Source organism: Megascapheus bottae, chromosome 21 (assembly GCF_031878675.1).
Source record: "Megascapheus bottae isolate mThoBot1 chromosome 21, mThoBot2.hap1, whole genome shotgun sequence".
In the NCBI taxonomy this organism is placed as follows: Eukaryota; Metazoa; Chordata; class Mammalia; order Rodentia; family Geomyidae; genus Megascapheus; species Megascapheus bottae.
In genome coordinates, this window is record NC_143529.1 from 22,325,924 (window position 1) to 22,341,601 (window position 15,678).

The window sequence follows — 15,678 nt, forward strand, 5'->3', positions numbered from 1 at the left end:
CAGTAGCACAAACTTGCAGTGGAGCTATAGCTCAGGCGGTGGAGCACCAGCCTTAAGAGAAAAGCCAAGCAAGAACTCAGAGGTCCCAGTACTGAATTCTGAAGACGGACACTGGTATAAACACCAGCTGAGGTGTCATTCTCCTACATCAAACTTCCTAACAAGTCTCGAGATCAGTGTCACACATTGCTGAGGGGAAATGTTCACAAAATTACACAAAGGTCACTCCAAGGGAAGCCCAACGCTCTTTCAGAAGACAATATGCTTGAAAAGTTTAATATCTGAGCATGTGCATGGCCACGGAGTGTCAAAGCTTTGGTCTCATATTGTAGTGCGTGGTAGGAGACATTATTTTTATTTTTCCTTTAAATCAAATGAAAGCAGATACTTTTGCTTTTGTCCTTATTCTTCCTTATATTAAATGGCATTCCTTACATGAACTAGTTGTTCCAGGCACCAAAAATAAATTAGGCTAGGGACTGGTGACTCATGCCTGTAATCCTAGATACTCAGGAGGCTAAGATCTGAGGATTGTGGTATGAAGCCAGCCTGGGCAGGAAAATCCACTGAGGCTCTTATCTCTACCGACCAAAAAACAAGAAGTAGAGCTATGGCTCCAGGTATTACAGTGCTAGCCTTGATCACAAAAGCTTACAGAACAGTGCCTAGCCCCTGAATTCAAGCCCTATGTCCAACCAAAAACAAAAGTCAGGAAATAGTGTCCTCATTTTTTGTAATGAAGGGGGAGCAGTGGAGAGAATTGTATGTCAGAAAAGATGGAGCAAATGAAAGTAGACAGAGACCTCTACAGACCAGAACAGGCTTTCACCATTGCTGCAGACGGATTCCATGTAACACGGAGCAGAGTGGGAGAAAAAAGGAGCAAATGGAATGGGGGTTTAGGGTTTTAATACACTGGAAGTGGAGTAGAAGCATTTCTTCAAAACGTCTTTGTCCTGTCCTGTCGGAGATTTACGGTATGGTATCCTTCTGACACAGACAGACAAGCTAAGCAGTGAAGTGTTCCTGAGAATTAGGAGCATTCCCGGGGGAAGGGCAGTCAGTGGGCCATGAGAACAATGTAGAATTATGCGAACAAAGCACATTCCCATCATTGGAGGCATGCTTTCTTGGACTTAGTGAAATGTGGGTATAGAATGTCCCAGAAAGTACTCAAGGAAAGCACTCAACAAATGTTTGCTTTTTCTTGTCAACTTAGGAAGTCTGGTCTCTTTCTTTTGCTTAGGAATAGGGAGGGCTTTGGGGAGGCGCTGGAGGGCAGAGAGTCTCTAGGAGAGCAGATTTGCCTGCAGTAACTGGAGAGACGTGGGTAGAAGGCATTGTTCCCAGTTCACCTGACCTGAGTTCCTTATCTGCACAGGGATGACAAGGCCCATGCATAGATCAACCTTCATGTCTGGTGAGGAAACTATTTATTTTAAAGTTACAACTCATTTTGCTATTGTTCCCCCCAAAGAGACTCTTGTAGACTGTGGAAACTTCCATCTCATGTATGTACATGTGATTTAAAATTATTATATGATTGTTTACAGAGAAATTAGCACATCATCAGAAAATTTTTTGTCTGATAGGTAGAACCTTTAAAAGTATTGAAAGGAAAACATAATTAGAAAGGGGGAAAACACATCATTTCACCAAGTTAAATAAATTTACTGATACTAAGATGAATTTTTGAAGAAACTTACTTTTAAAAAAATGAATGCATTTGAAAATGAGTCACAACGAAATAAAATATTTCAACAGATTAATTCTAGTAAAACTTGACTAATGATTCTAAACCAATGTTGAATCACTATGACTACTGCATTTGTGGTAGCTATACATGCAGACGCGAGCACTATATTGGTGATACTCAGATACTGTCACATCGGCTTCCCTGGGGAAACAATTGGGAAATGGAGAGAAACAAGCAAGGCATTTATTGACAAGTAACTACGGAGAAGAAAGGGAAAGGAAAGCTTTCTGGAGTTGTAAGCACAGCAAAGGCCTCAGCCAAGCAGATGGGGAGCTCTGGAACTGGGCTAAGCCTATATCAATGAACCAGCAGAAGATGTGGGAAGCTGGCATAGGCACAGACCATGCAGCCTTCGTTAGCTGATGGCACCGCCTGCAGGTCATGTACAGGTATTGCCACCAGCTAAGGGATCTGAGTCTATCAGTCCAAAAGGGGGCAAACTTGAGCAGCTCAGCCCACTCCATGACCTGCATGTTTTCAAGGGCCAGATCTGAGGTATCTCATCCAGGACTGTAGCACATTTCTTTTCCCAAAGAAAACTGCATGAAGATCAAGGGAATCATCTGTCATCCCTCTGTTACAACTGGTCTCAAGGTCTCTCTCTTCTAGATTTCTGACCAATATTTCTCACAACTGTGAGGGTCACTGAAAGAAAAGAAAGCCTAAGCAACCATCACAGCTAAGAGTAATCTAAGGGACTTGACAACTAAATACAGTGTCCCAGACAGAGATAACAACATACATGCATCTTTAGCTAATTACAGTCTCTGACATCTCCCTGGAGTGTAATGCTAATTTTGTTTTCCCACATGGGACAAGGAGGTGGGGGTGGGAGGGAGAGGCTTTCTTATTAAGAACATTCTTAGCCCATGAGTCAAGAAATGTATGGCTAAGCCAGGCACAGTGGCTCACGCCTGTAATCCTATCTACTCAGGAGGCTGAGATCTGAGAATTGCAGTTCAAAACCAGCCTGGGCAGTTACGTCTGTGAGACTTTTATCTCTAATTAATCACTAGAAAATGAGAAGTGGGGCTGTGGCTCAAGGGGTAGGGTGGTAGACTTGAGCTGAAGAGTTCAGGGACAGCGCCCAGGTCCAGAGTTCAAGCCCCATGACCCACACACACAAAAAAAGGAAGGAAGGAAGAAAGAAAGAAAGGAAAGGAGGGAGGGCTGTTCAGCCAACACCCAAAAGTGCGCAGCAGAGGTATGAGTGGTGAGTGGATCCATGATGATTAGGTAGATCTGAGGGGATAAATGCATGGGATCCCAGACACCCCCACAGCCTCTGTGATGGTAATATTGCGAGTCTTCATTACCAATGCCAGCTTGGATCTTATGTGTTGTGGTCCATGGAGTACTTGTGTATTCCCCTTCCTCAACAGCAGTAATCACTGAGGAATTATTGTCATACTCACCTGCAATGGCAGTCAATACTTATAGCTTTGAAAAATAGCCAATGTCTTAAAACTTGTCAAGTGACCGTAATAAAATTAGGGTAGCTGTGCCCTATATCCTGATCAGCCGTTCTTGAGATCAGTGGTCTAGCTCCAGCAAGAACCTCCCTATTTCCCCAACTCACTTACCCTATCCTATTAACCGTAGCATGTTCTCTACAGGCCACTCAGCCTGATAATCGTGCCCAGTTGCCATGACAGTGGAGTCCTGCCACCAGCACCTCTTCTGCCTTGCCTTTTTTTTTTTTCCAGACCTGAGGCTTGAACTCAGGGCCTGGGCATTGTCCCTGAGCTTCTCTTGCTCAAGGTTAGCATTCTACCACATGACCCAGAGAGCCACTTCTAGCTTTTTCTGTTTATGTGGTGCTGAGGAATCCAACCCAGGGCTTCACACATGCTAGGCAAGCTCTCTACCACTACGCCACCTTCCCAGCCTTCTCCCTGACTTTTGCTGCCTATGAGCCTGCTCCCTAACAGAATCAGGCCTACAGAGTTGCCACGGAGATTTTTTAGAGCCACTGGTACCAACTCCCAGGGCCTACCTCCTCTCTTTGGTAACTGTGCCTTCCACCCTTCAGAAAACTAAGTACTGTCATGTTCTGTGCAATAACATCCATGAAATATGAAGTGGGGTGTCTGATCTACTAGTCACAGGGATTTTTCTCCTGGTATACAGTAGAATAATGACCAATGTCAAAGCTCCCACCCATCACCACTTGAAAGCATCCTACAGACACACACATGTACCTCGAGAGGCACCAAAGTGGCCCCTGGTCTTCCTGATCACATTGTGCCTTCTGACGTGGCTGGCACCCCTGAGCCTCTTTCATACATTGTCTATTCATGTTAGTACAGCTCCACTCTTTGGCTACATTTAAGGTAACAGGAGGTCTTTAAACCCATCTGTCTCTCAGCTTCTCTGCCCTTTGATTTAAAGGGATTATGAAAAGAACATCAATTTTTTCTTATTGACCATAAATATAACATCCAACTCAAAAGTAAATACAGGCTTTTAATTCCACGGAAAAATTACCAACATACTCTCATGTTTTTAATCACAACCACAGAGAAAATCTTATCCTTGTTTATTACCAAACAATGAAGAAAATTTATATTTCATAGATACAATTTCATTTATTCTGATATCAATGAAAGACAAAAGAACAAAATACACATTGTGAGTGCAGAAATGAAAACAAACTTCTGTTTGTTCATTTGTTTTATTGTTTCACCCCTAGTATGTGTATCTCCCAAAAGTCTGCAGAAGTGAGAGAAAAATATCTGAAGGCTAATTTTAAACATGACATGGAAAATAAGTGCTAAATATAAAAAATAAAACTTTCCTCTTACATACTACACCAGGAAAAATTTTCCTGAAACACATCAGTTAAATTGTTCTACAATGCATCAACAAATACTTCTTCTAGGAAATAGTTTAAACATTGGGTATCCTACCCCAACCCTGCCCCCAAAAAGAAAAATGCTAATCAGGACATGAAATTCTTCAAGTCACAATCCCCTGGAGAGAGTAATATAAGTTAGTTTATAACCTGAAGTCAGAAGTGCAAAATCTGTAAAAGCAAAAGAAATTTTTAAATGCTATTATTCTCAGTGATCTCCTAATAATTTTACAAGTCTTTATTAAAGGCTACATAACAAAATGATCCAGGATCCCAGGACCTCTGGGAAAGCCCTTTGCTGAATTGAAGTAAATATTGCAGCTAGACTTGTCCATCTGTGGACAACAGTAAGCTGGTATCATTGTGAAGGAAGAAGATCCAGTAACAAACCATCACCTCCTGCCCACCAGCAACTCTGCCTGAGAAGGGCAATCCTGGCCATCCAGAAACAAACTAAAGACAAGAGAAGGAAGTGCAAGGCAAACACTTCCATGTACAGATTCTATCCCTGATTAAAGAAAGTACCCTGGGCTCTCAGAGTGGAAAGAAACAATATGCAAAAATGAGATGACCAGATATCAATCATGCTGAGGATTTCAAGATACACTATACCACAAGGGAAGACAGAAATGTTTCCTCCAAGCTGCAGGAAACATCCACGCAGGGGATTATTCCTTTTGGATCTTGCCTCTGAACAGCATTCCTAAACATGTATCTGATTCGTCTACACTCTCAGTGAGCATAACTGGTACTCAAAACAGTACCTCAAATACCACCCCAAGTTCTGCTGGGTTTTCCAAGTCAAAAAGAGGTTAGATTATGCCTAATATTATTTGGGGGCATTGTTTTCATTTGAGGGCTCAATGATCTCTCTCTCTCTCCCTTTTTTTGTGGGGTGGGGGTGAGGGTGCAGGGTGAGCAATTCTAGGGCTTGAATGAACTCTGGGCCTGGGCTCTGTCCCTGAGCTTCTTTTACACAAGTGTAGCACTCTATCACTTGAGCTGCAACACTACTTCCAGCTTTTTTTTTCCTACATAGTTTATTGGAAATAAGAGTCTAGCAGCCTTTCTTGCCTGGATTGGCTATGAACCCCAATCCTCAGATCTCATCCACCTGAGTGGCTATGTAGTGTGAGCCACAGGCTGGTAACCATTTTATTTTACCAGCCAGAATAACCCACTCCACCACAGGCTGGAGGACCTGAGCTGATTGTACAATCAAAACCAAAGCTAGGCAAAATGAGTTCTTTTTCTGATCATCTGAGAACTCTCCCCCTAAGCAGCTCTTTCACTTCCTTTCTAGAAGTAAGGTCACTCTAGTGTTCCAATGGGGCTATTAACGCTTCATAAAGAAGGTCCTCACGGAGACCTCACATTGTACAGAATTCAGAATCCTTTTCACACAGCCAGCTCTCCTCATTCAACTGTTCAGTCCACCTTTGGTTTGCTGTTGAGTCCCAGTGGGAAATTTCCCTTTCTGCCTCTGGGCCTCTCCTTAGGGACTTGGAAATGGAACGTAGTGTGGTTGTTTCTGGCCATCAGCCAAGCATGGGACCCCAGAGTTCTTGGGATAAGTTCGACTGGCAACTTTAAAGAACTCTTCTGCAGCGTCCAGAGCAATGAGACGGTCCTTCAGGGGGGAAAAAAAGATTGTCAAGTCAGAAACCAAGCCTTGTGGATGGAAAAATGACTCTAATCTAAAATGGCTCCTTCTCACTCAGAAGGCTGAGATCTGAGAATCAGAGATTAAAGCCAGCCTGGCAGGAAAGTTTGTGAAACTCTCATCTGGAATTAACCACCAAAACAAAACAAACAAGCAAACAAAAACCTAAACAAAACACACACACACACACACACACACACACACACACACACACAAAACCAGAAAGGGAACTGTGGCTCAAGTGGTAGAGCACTAACTTTGAGCACTAAAATTCAAGAACAAAAATGGTGCTGGTGGCTCAGCTCAGGAAGCTGAGATCTGAGGATCATAAGTCAAAGCCAGCCTGCAGGAAAGTCTGAGAGACTCTTGTCTCTAATTAAATCACTTCTGTGATTGAATTCTGTGAGCTGGAAGCTCAATTGGTAGATTGTTAGGCTTGAGCAAAAGGAGCTCAAGGACAGTACCCAGGCCCAGAGTTCAAGCCCCAGGACTGACCACCCACACACTCATCCACTCATACACACACACACACACACACACACACACACACACACATACCCCACAACCACCACCCCCAGAAATAACACTGAGCAACTAAAACATTTATGAACTTCTTCACAAATTTCAACACATTTCCTAACCACTGATTCACATCACTCTCACAGATCTTTCAAATGCCTCTTCCATCTTAAGTCATATAAACAAGTCTTTTCACATCACAATTTGACCACCTACAAATAGTTCAAAACTTTTACTGCCCAGCAGAATCAGAGGAGAAGCACAAACTTGTGAGCTACAACCTGAAGTTTGACAGACTTGGGTGTGATCCAGAAATATGAATTTTCAAAGCTTTTCCAGATATATGGGTGGAACCCACCACTGGAAAACAGTACAGAAAATGGCGGCAGCATCTACCACCTCGTGCCACAGTTGTGGTGGTGGTCCTGGTGGTCTGGGAAACACCAATGAAGGAAACAACAGAAAATACAAATAACAACAAATCTCAAGCAAAATCAAGGCATGTGAGGAAAGAAACCCACTTACCACAACAAAGAGATACCGCTCCGAGAGCTCCCAGCTGGTTGGGAAAATATTGGTTTCTTCAGCCAGTTTTAACAGCATCTCTCGAGCTTCCCTTGTGTTTTTAGAATCACTCATGGTGCTGAGTTTGGTCACTGACAACAGTGAGTCTGCTTCCCTCTGAAAACCTAAGACAGAAAATGTTATCCCTTGGGCAAATGGCTGCCCTGCAATGGTGCCTACAGGAGATAAAGAATAACCCCAGAAGCAGATCCTACACAAACAGTACAACATGGAAACCAGGTTAAAACTGCCTTTCCTGCCTCCCAGAACAGGATTAGCTGAATCTGTAATTAAAACTTGTGCAAAGCCTGGCACTGGTAGCTCACACCTGTAATCCTAGCTACTTCACTTCCTCCCCAGGTCCTTAGAATTATTACTTCCAAACACCCCCAACCTGCAAAGTGGTCACTCCCTGTCCCCTGCTTCTCCAAGTCCACATTTCCTTCCTCAGGGCAGCCACAGATATTTTTCCAACCATGAATCTTTCTTCTTTAACTTCTTCTGTATGAAGACATTATTTCCTTTTCTTTTCTTTTTTCTTCTTCTTTTTTTTTTTTTGCTAGTCGTGGGGCTTGAACTCAGGGCCTGAACACCACTGTCCTTGGGCTCTCTCAAAGCCGGAGCTCTACCACTGGAGCCACAACACCACCTCCAGCTTTTTCTGCATCTGTAGTACTGAGGAATTGAACCTGGGTCTTCATGCATGATAGGCAAGCACTTTACCACTAGGCCAAACTCCAGGCCCCAAGACTTATTATTTCTCCCAGCTCTGTCTCACCCATAGTTATTACTAGTTGGCCAATACCCCCATGTAATTCAGTCAATGCACAATGGCAAACAATAAATAGTAACCCAGAAACTCCACTGCCCTGTGCTACTCTATACTGAAGACAGATGAATTAACTTATGGCAGTGTATCATCAAGACACAGGCTGGTCAGGGACCACAGAAATATCAGGGATTTCCAGGTACTGGCTCATGCTTATAATCCTAGTTACCCAAGAGACAGATCTGAGACTTATGATTCAAAGTTAGCCAAGGCAGCAAAGTCCATGAGACTCATCTCTAACTAGCAAAAATTCAAAATACAGAGGTAGCCCAAGTGGTAGAGTGCTAGCCTTGAACAACAAAAAAAAGGCCAATCAAAAACACAGGCCCAATAACACAGGCCCAATAAGAAAAGGGAATATAGGTAGGTCAGAGATTGATGTTTGTGGGTATAAGAATTGACTGGGGAAAATCATTAGTATATGGTAGCTTAGAGAGTCAGTTACATGCAGAATCTAGGGTAGAAAATATACTTGTGATCATGATTAGTTCTTTTTTAACAACTTCACAATCTCCTTCAGACTCACCCAAATCTTCTAAAATGCATTTCCATCTGTTTCTGACTTCTCTCCGAATCTGCCTCAGGGAATAGATATCATAGTTGAGTTTCTGCCACTCCTGTAAGAAAAATAAAAATTCATTTTTATCTATGCCCTCTGGCCTTAATCTCTATCTCATTCCTGAGATGCCTGTTGCTTAAGCCTTTCTCTTCCCAGATCTTCAAAGCATGCCTAAAAGAAGAAAAACAGGTAGACAAGATGGTGCTAATACAGAAAACATCATCTACCACAGATGGACAAGTTTCTGCATTAAGTGATGTGGTACTTTACATGAATATCTTTCTTAAGTCTGAACATTATCTATTCACACAACTCCAATAATCACACCTGCAACGGACACTTAGCTGATATTCCATTCAAGATTATTCTCAAGATGGAAAGAATTTAGAAATACAACCCCTTCTCATAATATAAGCCCAATACAAATCCATGTAGTTAGATCAAATTAATAAAGGAAGAAACAGCTTCAAGTACTTCGACAAATTCAATATCTTCCAGCTACTAAGTATTAAAATTTTAGATGATTAGCCGGGCACAGCAGCTCATGCCTGTAATCCCAGTTACTCAGGAGGCTGAGATCTGAGAATCACAGATCAAAGCCAGCCCAGGCACAAAATGCCCAGGCCCAGTTTAAGCCCCAGGACTGGTTAAATATATATATGTATGTGTGTGTGTGTGTGTGTGTGTGTGTGTGTGTGTGTGTGAAGATAAGTGAATCTTAAGCAGCTTGACTACTAGCCAAAGTTGCCTATACCATATTTCAGCCTTCCTCTTCTTTTATTTACATTTTAATAATAGGATGAATCTTCCAAGAACTCAGAAAACCATTATAGAAGGTTATCATTCTGAGAAGTTCCGATGGTCTCAGATGTGGCAGGCCATCATGTTAGTCCCAATTCAGAAGCTGAATATTTTAGTAGCATTATACTCATCTCTGAGGTTAGTATTCTCTTCAAAATGTCACGGCAATTTGCTTTTAGGAAGACTTATCTATATATAAAAGTCATTTTACAGAGTACATATTTTCCTCTTTCTTACCAAAGACATTAGCTACACAACTAACCTAATGTAGAACTCATAAGAACGTTATTTTAAATGCCCAATTTACGACTCAAGCTATCTGCTATTTTGACTCCAATAACTGGAAATGTTCTGCTGGTGCCATTATTTCCCTACTAACTTCCTTTAAAAAAAAAACTTAAGTTTAATGCTCACTTTGCTGATTGCTAATCAACTTGCACGGCTGATTAAGAAAAATAACTTATCTGTCATTCACAGATATTTTTAGATAGTGCTTTGAAAAAGCAAGGGGAGCCAAGAGCTGGTGATTCACACCTGTAACCCTAGCTACTTCAGACACTGAGATATGAGGACTGAGGTTTGAAGTCAGGCTGGACAGGAAAGTCCATGAGACCCGTATGTACAATTAGCCATTAAAAAAAAATGCCAGAAGTGGAGGTATGGTTCAAATGGTAAAGTGCCAGCCTTAAGCAAAAAGAAGCCAACCAAGAGCACAATGTTCTGAGTTCAAACTTCAATACAAGCATAGGGAGAGAGCGAGAGAGAGCGACAGAGCGGGAGAGAGAGAGAGAACAAACTATTATGACTACATTTCAGATTCTATACCTAAGAATAAGCTATATTTTTTAAAAGGTAATGGCATTTGAGCTACTTCTTGAAGTCAGGAGGCTGTAAATCTGCTTCTCTTTTTCTGACCAAAGACATATACATTTGAGTGTGGTGACTAGAATTGAGGACAAAGCCGGTGACTATGGAGGAAAGCAAAGTTAGCTAAGTCATGTCAAAAGTAGCTCTGGCCTCACCTTCGTGTCATGTTCAAACATGCCTATCAGGTTCCCATAGACTGAATACAATGAAGGGAAACCTGAGTCAGGGCCCTTCCACTGGATGGGCCTTATTGCACTAACCAGACTCTTCCGTGTTGCTTCTTGGAAAGACTCTGAGTTCTGAGCAAGATTGTCCAGGTGTGGATCCCGGCTCCACGACTGTTTCACAGCCTCAGTACAGGGAAGTTCTTAGCCTCCTTGTGACTCAGTTACCTCATCTAAAATATGACAACAATATCACCTTATTCTTCATGACTTACTGTGTGAGTCAGCTTGTGTTAACAAGCCATCCAAATGGAGGTTGGTGCACATTTTCCCCTCAGAACTGTGTAGATACAGCTAAGAAAAAAAATCCTGCACGATTCAGATTTCTACTGTGAGCAGAGAGAACATTATGTGTTATGTTATGCAGTCTGTCATTGAGAATATTCAGGCGATTTCTCTGTACTTAGCATCAAGTAAGATTTACTTTCCCTTAAAAAAAAAAGGCTACCTCTTTCCTGACATTGAATTTTATGATGGATCAATTGCCACATCTACATGAAATATTAGAGTCTTTTCAGAAAGATATATAGGATTTAGGATCCATCTTGGAATTACCATGATTTTGTATTTTTATGCCTTTATGACTAGCTTTTTTCTCCTTTTATTCATAGGTTCTGATTTGTGCTTTCTCACAGTTATTCACGTAAGCAACTTTAAATTATTTATGATTAAAAGGGGGGGTAAGAATGTGGCTTGGTAATGCTTGCCTACTTAAGAGTGCTTTCCTAGCATGCATGAAGCCATGGGTTCAATTCTTCAATACCACATAAACAGAAAAACCCAGAAGTGGCACTGTGACTCAAGTGGCAGAACACTAGCCTTGAGCAAAAGAAGCTCAGGGATAGTACCCAGGTCCTGGGGCAGAGGAAAAACAAAGAAGCCATGCAAAGTGTGAGGCTCTGAGTCCAAGCCCCAATACCCTCTCTTCCCAAAACAGAACATTAAAGGCATGCTACACTTATCCTCAGAAGATGTCAAGCCTGTTTTCTGGGCTTCATGCAAAATGATCAGAATCATAGTCACACTTGATTAGCACCATCTCACAAGTAACCTGCACACCAGTTCGTACTTAATACTATGTTCATACAACCTTAGTTTACAGAATAAACCACTAGGTGGCTTCATTAACTTGCAATCTAAAAGTCTTTCCTCGTTTTCGTTTTTTCTTAAGTCTATAGACTGGTGGATACCTCAGATCTTGTTCTCTCAAAACATATCTTTTATTCAGAGACAACATTCACCCTCGGATGATCTAGGCTCCAGACTTTTCCTTCCTGCTGTTCATCAATCAGCTCTTTTTCTCTTTCTAAATACCATCACTGAATGGTACACAAATTGACTCCCTTTCATTACCTCTTGCTCTTTCTTATGGAGAGAACTGAAAAATAACCTCTGAATGAGATTTGAATTCTCCTGAGAATGGATCTGAACATCATGCAGCTCTGAGTCCAGGCCCCCCCTCCCATAGACAACTTGTAATGTTACATAGTTGTTAAGATTAGTAGCATTAGTTCAACAAGTCATGAGCCCAACACAGGTCACCCAATCCTGTATGATCAGCCTTCATGATTCTCACAGCCAGGCCCAGTTTCTTGGGGAAGTATACTCTTTGAACACAGTTACTAGGATTGGTTTCTTTTTGGTTTTCACCAGTGTATAATCAACTTATGCTACTTTCTGCCTAAAATGAAGAGAAATTCTCTAAAAGATCAAGAGATTGTACTGATTGCTTCTCCCATTCACTTTTCTTCTATAATGTAGATAGTGACAAAAATCAGCTAAGATACAGGATAACTATCTGGGCCTGGGCACTGTCCTTGGGCTTTCTCAAGGCTAGCGTTCTGCCACTTAAGCCATAGCACCACTTTTGGCTTTTTCTATGGATGTGATATTGAAGAATCAGACCCGGGTCTCCATGCACGCTAGGCAAGCACTCTACCACTAGGCCAAATTCCCAGCGCAAGTACCTGGATTTTAATGTGTCTCTCTTACATATCTCTTCCACAGAGAAATGTGAAATGGATCGTGCAGACTATAGCCATTTGATACCAATGAGGAACCCACAAAAAGCCCCAAATAGTCTTTAAAAAAAAATACAAAAGTCTCCAGGAGGTAGGCACTGGTGGCTCACACCTGTAATCCTGGCTACTCAGGAGGCTGAGATCTGAGGATCACAGTTTAAAGCAATCCTCACAGGCAAGTCTATGAGACTGTTATCTCCAATTTGCCAACAAAAAGCTCAAAATGATCTGTAGTTCAAGTGGTAGAAAGAGGAAACTAAGGCTCAGAAAGCCTAAGTAACTTTTCCACATGAACAAAGCACAAAGTGGCAAGCTGAAACTACAAACCGAGGCATTCTGGCCTCCACACTTAGCCACTGTCCACACCTCCTCTTCAAACAGGAAGACAGTGGTAGACAAGGGAGAAGAGAAGGAGGGGGCAGGGGGGAACAGGGCAAAGAGAAAGAAGTCTGAGAAGGAACCAAACTGAGGAAGGGGGCAAATACATCTGAAGTCTGAGAGGAAAACAGACCTTTCCGGAGGTGAAGACTCCCAGCTTCTCGCTGACAATACTGCCAGGCATGGGAGGATTCTCTTGCTAAAGAGTGGGTCCACTTTTGGGCACGTATCTGGGAACTTCAATTCAGCTCTTCTCTCCTTAGGAAGGGTGAGGAGAACAGCAAAGCCCTCCCACTTTTCCCACCCCTTCCTCTTCACACACTGTCTCATCTCCACCTACATCCACTTCTGGGTAGAGGAGGGAAACCACAGAAGCCATCCCCTTCAGATGCAGGGGGCGCTGGGGAGGGCAGACACTGCGCAGGTCTATGATGTCAGTAAGGAGACAGAACCCTGCTCATTCGTCTACAACAGAGGGAGGTGGCTGAAACTAAGCTTCAGGCTTTAGCACTGAGTATCCCCAAGGAAAACTGACCTGTGGGACCTCCATTCTGCCGCCTCCACGGCCCTCCTCTCATCCCCAAAGGAGGCCTAGCCTTGGAAAACTCCATGAACAGCCTGTGCCCTTCGACTGCCCCCTACGCTGGTGAGATTACAGGATTACAAGAATGCCCAGTTGAGAACTCAGCTGAGGCTTCCTCAGAACTCTTGTGACAAAACCACAGCTCTACCCTCACATGACAGGCTGCCTCCTTTGAACAAACACCCAAACGTCTGACCTCCTACGCCAAACACAAGAGAAAAAGGATTTGCAAGGAACCGCTTCACTTTTCTTAATAGGCCATCTGGTTTCACCACTTGTACAAGCAGTCATGCGGCCCTTCCCTCAACCCCTGAAGCTCCTCAAGCCCCAGTTCCTTTCTCGCACTTCCCAGCAAAGCATCTAGTTCTGAGGGCTCTTTTCTTCTCAGCCAGCCTCTCTTAAGTTTCGGTAAAAAAGGGAAAAAGGAAAAAGCACATATGACAGCCCCCCACCTCCACCCCAGCCCTTGTCTGTAGCTTCCACACTTTCCATGGTCAACTAGGAACCAAAAGCATTCAGTGCAAAATTCCAGCAGGCCCAAGATCAATGCACTCCCATACCATGCAACCTAGTTAGTGCATGGCACAGACCAGGCATGTTTACCTGAAGCCAGTTAGGCAAAGGAAACACAACCAAGTTAGACTGTGTCAAGGCCACCTGCCCAAAAGATGCATCATCCTCCAGCACTAAAAAAGCCTAATTTCTGCCTCCACCACAGACATGGTATCTACAGGGGAAGACAGGACAGTATTTCACTGCTCTACTTACTAGCCATAGGACCCCACCTCAGCCCAAACAGCACAAGCTCGAGCAACTATGCAGAAAAGCCCACTGTATTAAATTATAAAGTTCCAGAACCCTAGAGGGGGCCGGGAGTTTGGCATAGTGGCAGATTGCTTGCCTAGCATGCACAAAGACCCAAGTTTGATTCCTCGGTACCCCATACATAGAAAAAAGCCAGAAGTGATGCAGTCCAAGGACAGTGCTCAGGCCCTGAGTTCAAGCAAGGCAAAAAAAAAAAAAAAAGAACCTTAGAGGGAAGTGTTGCCTAGTGGTAGAGTGTTTGCCTAGCAGGCATGAAGCCCTGGGTTCATCTTCTCAGTACCACATAGACAAAAAAAAAAAAAAAAAGCTAGAGGTGGTGCTGTGGTCTCAAGTAGTGGAATAGTAACCTTGAGCAAAAGAAGTTCAGGGATAGTGCGCAGGCTCTGAGTTCAAGCCCCAGAACTGGTTTAAAAAAAAAAAATAAAAGACCTTAGAATTCCTGCTTGGGGGATCTCAGAGCAGCACAACCCGCCCAGATTGTTGATGGAGTCCTCTGTTGGTTACAAGGCCTGCTGGGATTGAAAGCTAGAGCTTTGGCCTAGAGCAGGGCAAAGGCGAAGACTGAATATGCTTTACCCACTCTCCTTGTTTATCTTTTTTCTATAGCTCTGCAGGACTTCTAGAAACAGACTGCTTTGCAGCCTCTGACCTAATTCTTTGTCTGGTTTTAGCCAGATTAAGTCAAGGATAGCTTGGAGCAACTGCTATTGCTCAAGGAGTGCCAGCAAAGCCATACCAAGAGGGTTGCTAAGCAACAATGTGTGAGTTCTTTTTTTTGTTTTTGTTTTTATCTAAAGGAGGGTGGATTCATACAATTACAGTAACTATGTACCATTAAAGAAAGTTGGCCCAAGTTTAGAGTCATGGATGGACTGAATAATTCCAGACCTTTCAAACATCTGGCTACACCATCCAATGCACTGGTCTCTCGTATTTCCACATGAGCAGTCCAATACCCCATAGCCACCTGGCCACACACAGCTACTGAGTTCCTGAACTAAGACTAGTCTAAATTGAAGGTGTGCTATAAATATAAGGTACATACTGAATTTTTGAAGGAAAACAAACAGAATGTAAAATCCCTTAGGATGAGATTTTACAATAAAGCTGAGGGCTGGTGGCTCATGCCTGTAACAGTAGCTATTTGAGGCTGAGTTCTAGCACCAGGCACAACAGTCTGTGACACTCTTGAGTCCAAAATACCCAGCAAAAAGTCAAGTGTTTCTTATGTGGTA

General features: G+C 42.8%; 1 protein-coding gene across 1 annotated transcript in view; it reads right to left on the reverse strand.

The window, feature by feature from the left end:
- Positions 1-4,415: 4,415 nt before the first annotated feature.
- Mreg (melanoregulin) overlaps positions 4,416-15,678 on the reverse strand; it is a 48,792-nt gene continuing 37,529 nt past the window's right edge. Inside the window, exons 3-5 of the mRNA XM_090354381.1 lie at positions 8,712-8,802; positions 7,318-7,481; positions 4,416-6,240 (exon numbers count right to left, since the gene is read on the reverse strand). Coding sequence (XP_090210507.1) covers positions 6,106-6,240; positions 7,318-7,481; positions 8,712-8,802 — 390 coding nt within the window. The 3' untranslated portion in view covers positions 4,416-6,105. The remainder of the gene's footprint in view (positions 6,241-7,317; positions 7,482-8,711; positions 8,803-15,678) is intronic.